At 35.3% G+C, this 4,169-nt stretch overlaps 1 protein-coding gene across 3 annotated transcripts in view; it reads left to right on the top strand.

The window, feature by feature from the left end:
• Nucleotides 1-4,169, top strand: part of LOC128247021 (leucine-rich repeat and coiled-coil domain-containing protein 1-like) — a 797,355-nt gene that overhangs the window by 585,427 nt on the left and 207,759 nt on the right. For all 3 annotated transcript variants that reach the window (XM_052965583.1, XM_052965578.1, XM_052965575.1), the window contains exon 9: nt 2,226-2,327. In XM_052965583.1, the coding sequence (XP_052821543.1) occupies nt 2,226-2,327 (102 nt within the window). The remainder of the gene's footprint in view (nt 1-2,225; nt 2,328-4,169) is intronic.

Genomic DNA, 4,169 nt, shown 5'->3' with positions numbered 1-4,169 from the left:
TGTGTGTGTGTGTGTGTGTGTATGCACGTATGTATAATTAAAGGATGTTTATATATATATATATAAACAGTATGTGAAGAAAGTCTAAGCAAGCGAAGTATATGTGTTTGTACGTGGAAACAGAGTGACTAAAATTTCAGTTTAACATACATACACACATGCATATATGAGACAGCCTCTCTGTGATGTTTATGCTATCTGCGAATCACTTGTCATTCATGTTAAGGAAGTCTGAAGGATATCTCACTGAGTCGCAAGGAAACAGAAATACCAAAATTACACAGATTCTTTGTGGATGACTTGAAACTTTATACAATAAACATGCATGAAATGAAAAAAAGCTTTGGCCTAATTACAACATTCTCAAAAGATGTAGGGTTGGAGTTTGGTCAGGGTAAGTGTTGTTATATGGTTGTGAAAAGGGGGAAGACTATAAACCAGACTAGCAACATCTTCATCAATGATTTGACTGTTTCCCCTGTATCTGACGAGGAATATTATAGGTATCTAGGAATGGATGAAAACATATCCTATAATGGCACCTGTAACAAAACACGTGTCACTAAAGAATACTACAGCCGAATAAAGTAACTTTGGACCTCAGAACTTACAGCATTTAATAATACAGTGGCCCACAATGTTTTTGCAGTGCCAGTACTCATACTAACATTTGGGCTGCTTGATTGGACGCTTGATGAGATCCGAGCCATTGATATGAAAACCCTAAAAATACTAACAAGTACACATAATTTCCACATAAACAGTGACGTAAACCACGTCTACCGAAAACGAAAACAAGGCGGCAGAGGCTTAACATCGATCCAAAATGCCTTAGAATGTCGCATCATATTCCTTCACCAACATCTTTTAGCAACTAATTGTCGAAGTGCATCTCTTGACCAAGTTTGCATACATGAGACTGATAACATCATAAAACTTGCAAGGCAGCTCATTGAGCAACTCTTTGATAACCTAGAATACATGCCCAGAGAACGTATCATCAGATGAAAGGAAGAGCGTATATGAGCAGAAGACTATGTATGGATATGTTAGTAGAAACTCCGTGATGATAGTAAATTGATCATCAAAGCAGTTTATCATGGACGAATAGCCGGATTGCTACCTCCCACTTTGAGGGGTATGCGTTTGCAATCCAAGAACAGGAAATATCAACCAAGTACCCGATGCCCAAAAGAGATAGAGATGCAGGAAAAGCAGCCGATGCAGACTTTGTGACAACCAATGTAGACTTTGTGGAGTTCACACTGAAGATATCACCCACATCATAAGCAGTTGTCCCAAAACGTCATCACGGTATTATCTACCGATGAGTCATGACGTTTATAGCTAGGACACTCTATAATGAAATCCGTCGAAAAGATTATCCCGAGGACAAAGAAATAAGAACCCACAATATAGTAGAAGCATTAGCCTCTCATAATAAAAAGGCTAATTCGTACATTACAAGTGCAATCGGTCAGCGGAACAGTAAACATATGCAAGACTTTTCTAAAGTTCCAATTTGTCTGTGTTAACTACATTCCAAAGATAGAGCGTTGTATCTTTGTTGGAAATCGGCTGCCTCCGCAGTGAAGGATTTATAATAGTTAAAAAATAGAAGTGACATACAAAATAATCTACAACAAAATATTTCAACGATCTTTATAATATTTTAGTTTGCATTACCTGCAGAGGTATATGTAACTGGCCTCCAGAAACAAAACGTTTTATTGCTGTTTAGAAGCTACGATCTGTCCTTTAAAACATTTTAGTCGCAGACTCAATATGAAGCATAAATTATTTAATTAATAGTCTTGAGATGTCATAATTAGAGGTTAATAGAGAAATATGTAAATGAGGCCTCAATTCCCATCGTAAACGCAACTGAAATGGCGATTAACCGCGATTCTAACCATACACCAAAATTAGTTCAATGGCGGCTAAGCTCTTCTCAACAGAGCCTTTTTTTCTTTTTTTTTTTTTACATGTTTGCTAAGTCTCATATCACCGCATTTATGTACCGAGTTGAATAGAGACTAGAAAGAAACGTTACATCTTTACGCTGTCACTGAACCAAATTGACCTAGAAAGATTTTGAAAGTTCGGTGTAAGCTAGGAATTTGACAAAATTTTAGGCTTTTCTTTTAACTGAAAATGTTGAAAGAAAAGGAATGAAAACAGATGGATCAGCTAATCCACCAATTTTGTCTTATGTTTGTTTTTAGAAAGAACAAAAAACAGTTGAACAGCTGCTTGCATGTGAAATTATGAAATATAAGCAGCAATGGAATAAAGACGAAAATGATCTAACGAAAGCCATATGTGAGGTAGGTAGCTCTGTACAAGCCATCTCATAGCTCCGATTTCTTATCTATCCACAACATTTACCATTATTCGCAGACATCTTGTGTTCATTTACTTATGTATACTTACATTTCAATTTCTTACTTGCTTTTCTTGTTTTCTATAATTACAGTTCTGTTTATAACAGGAAATATCATTTTGTTTGTTTGGCTTTTATTTTTCTGAAATTTTCTGATTTATTTTTCTTTTGCTTTCTTCCTTCCTTGTTAGATCTCTTATTTCTTTTGAAGAACACACCCCCTCATAACACCACAAAAACATCACTCTACCCACCACCACCACTACCACCACCACCGCCGCTAAACTATCAATGATGGATAGAAATACAAATTCTCTTGTTTGACGGCAAGTTGCATGGTTCAAAAGATATAGTACAAAACCACAACACAAAAAAAAATATCATAACTAAGAAAAAGAAACCAACACAATACACACACACAAGAAAAAACCCAAAATATTTCTTCACAGTGTTTTGACCTGTTAAAATAGGAATTTAGAAAATTAAATTCTAAACTAAACTGTCTTCGTATATGTCAATTGATGTAAAAGTTTAATTTCCTTGAAAAAAAAATCTTCCGTGGGCAAACTTTTATTTTTTTATTTCGTCCTCCATTAGTCTCAAGATTAAAACAAGGTCAGTCACATGATTGCATTTTATTTCTTTTTTTATATATTATTCTTTTATGTTTTTACCAACAGATTAGGTAGCATAACAAGTAGTTATCTCAAAGGAAATATCCTACTGCATTGTTTGCTAGTAACGACGCTGGCATCTTCGCTGGAACTGAAGTAATGGCTACACTCAACTAATGTTGTCTTCAGCTTCCTAACGGCGAAGTAACTGCAAATTTTGTCTTGTTTGTTTTGTGGTTGTTATTGTTGTTGTTGTGGTTGTTAGTGTTGTTGTATTTTCTCCAGTACTAATTTGTTTCGCAAGCTATCAAATATTTAGATTGTTCCACTACCAAACAGCACTTTTAATGCTGTGATTATATACGTTGTGCTTATGAACAAAATATATCATGTACACACACACACACACCCATATTTGGATTTACACACACATACATATTAATATATATATATATATATGTGTGTGTGTGTGTGTGTGTGTGTGTGTGTGTGTGTGTGTGTGTGTGTGTGTGTGTCTGTATGTACGTATGTATCTATGTATGTATATATATACACATATGTACGTATGAAGAGCGAGATAGAACTAGAGGTCGATGGATTGATAGACTTGGAATGTTTCCGTACTCATACACACACATAGGCACATAAATATATACAAACATACATACTTTCGTACGCACATACACTCAAATGTGTATGTGTGTGTGTACTCAATAGCAACAAACATTTACCGATAAAAGGTTTACATACTGTGAATGGAGTCAAATTTCTTACGAATTTGGGACTGACAGTGACTTCGAGTTTTGCCTGTATGATAGCTTGTTCATGCCCATACACGTATACCTACGTTTCCACACACACAGATACATAGCACTTACACACACACACACACACACACACACAGATAGATAGATAGATAGATAGATAGATAGATAGATAGATAGATAGATAGATAGAAATAGTTAAGACTAGCAGCACCCATGGAAATTTCACCGTTATTTTGTAAACTATTAGGTTATCAAGAAAGTTCTTGCGGTTTTTAACCTTTAAATTCAGATGCACATATCTCGGCTCAAACAAAACTTTAATAATCGAAATAAGCAGTATCAGAATCAACACACTTTTGACAACGCGAAACAAGTTTATTTATGCCAGTAGCGTAAAAATCCTGT

Source organism: Octopus bimaculoides, chromosome 1 (assembly GCF_001194135.2).
Source record: "Octopus bimaculoides isolate UCB-OBI-ISO-001 chromosome 1, ASM119413v2, whole genome shotgun sequence".
Classification (NCBI taxonomy): Eukaryota; Metazoa; Mollusca; class Cephalopoda; order Octopoda; family Octopodidae; genus Octopus; species Octopus bimaculoides.
The sequence above is the reverse complement of the archived record's forward strand: the minus strand, read 5'-3'. Positions and strand labels throughout refer to the sequence as shown.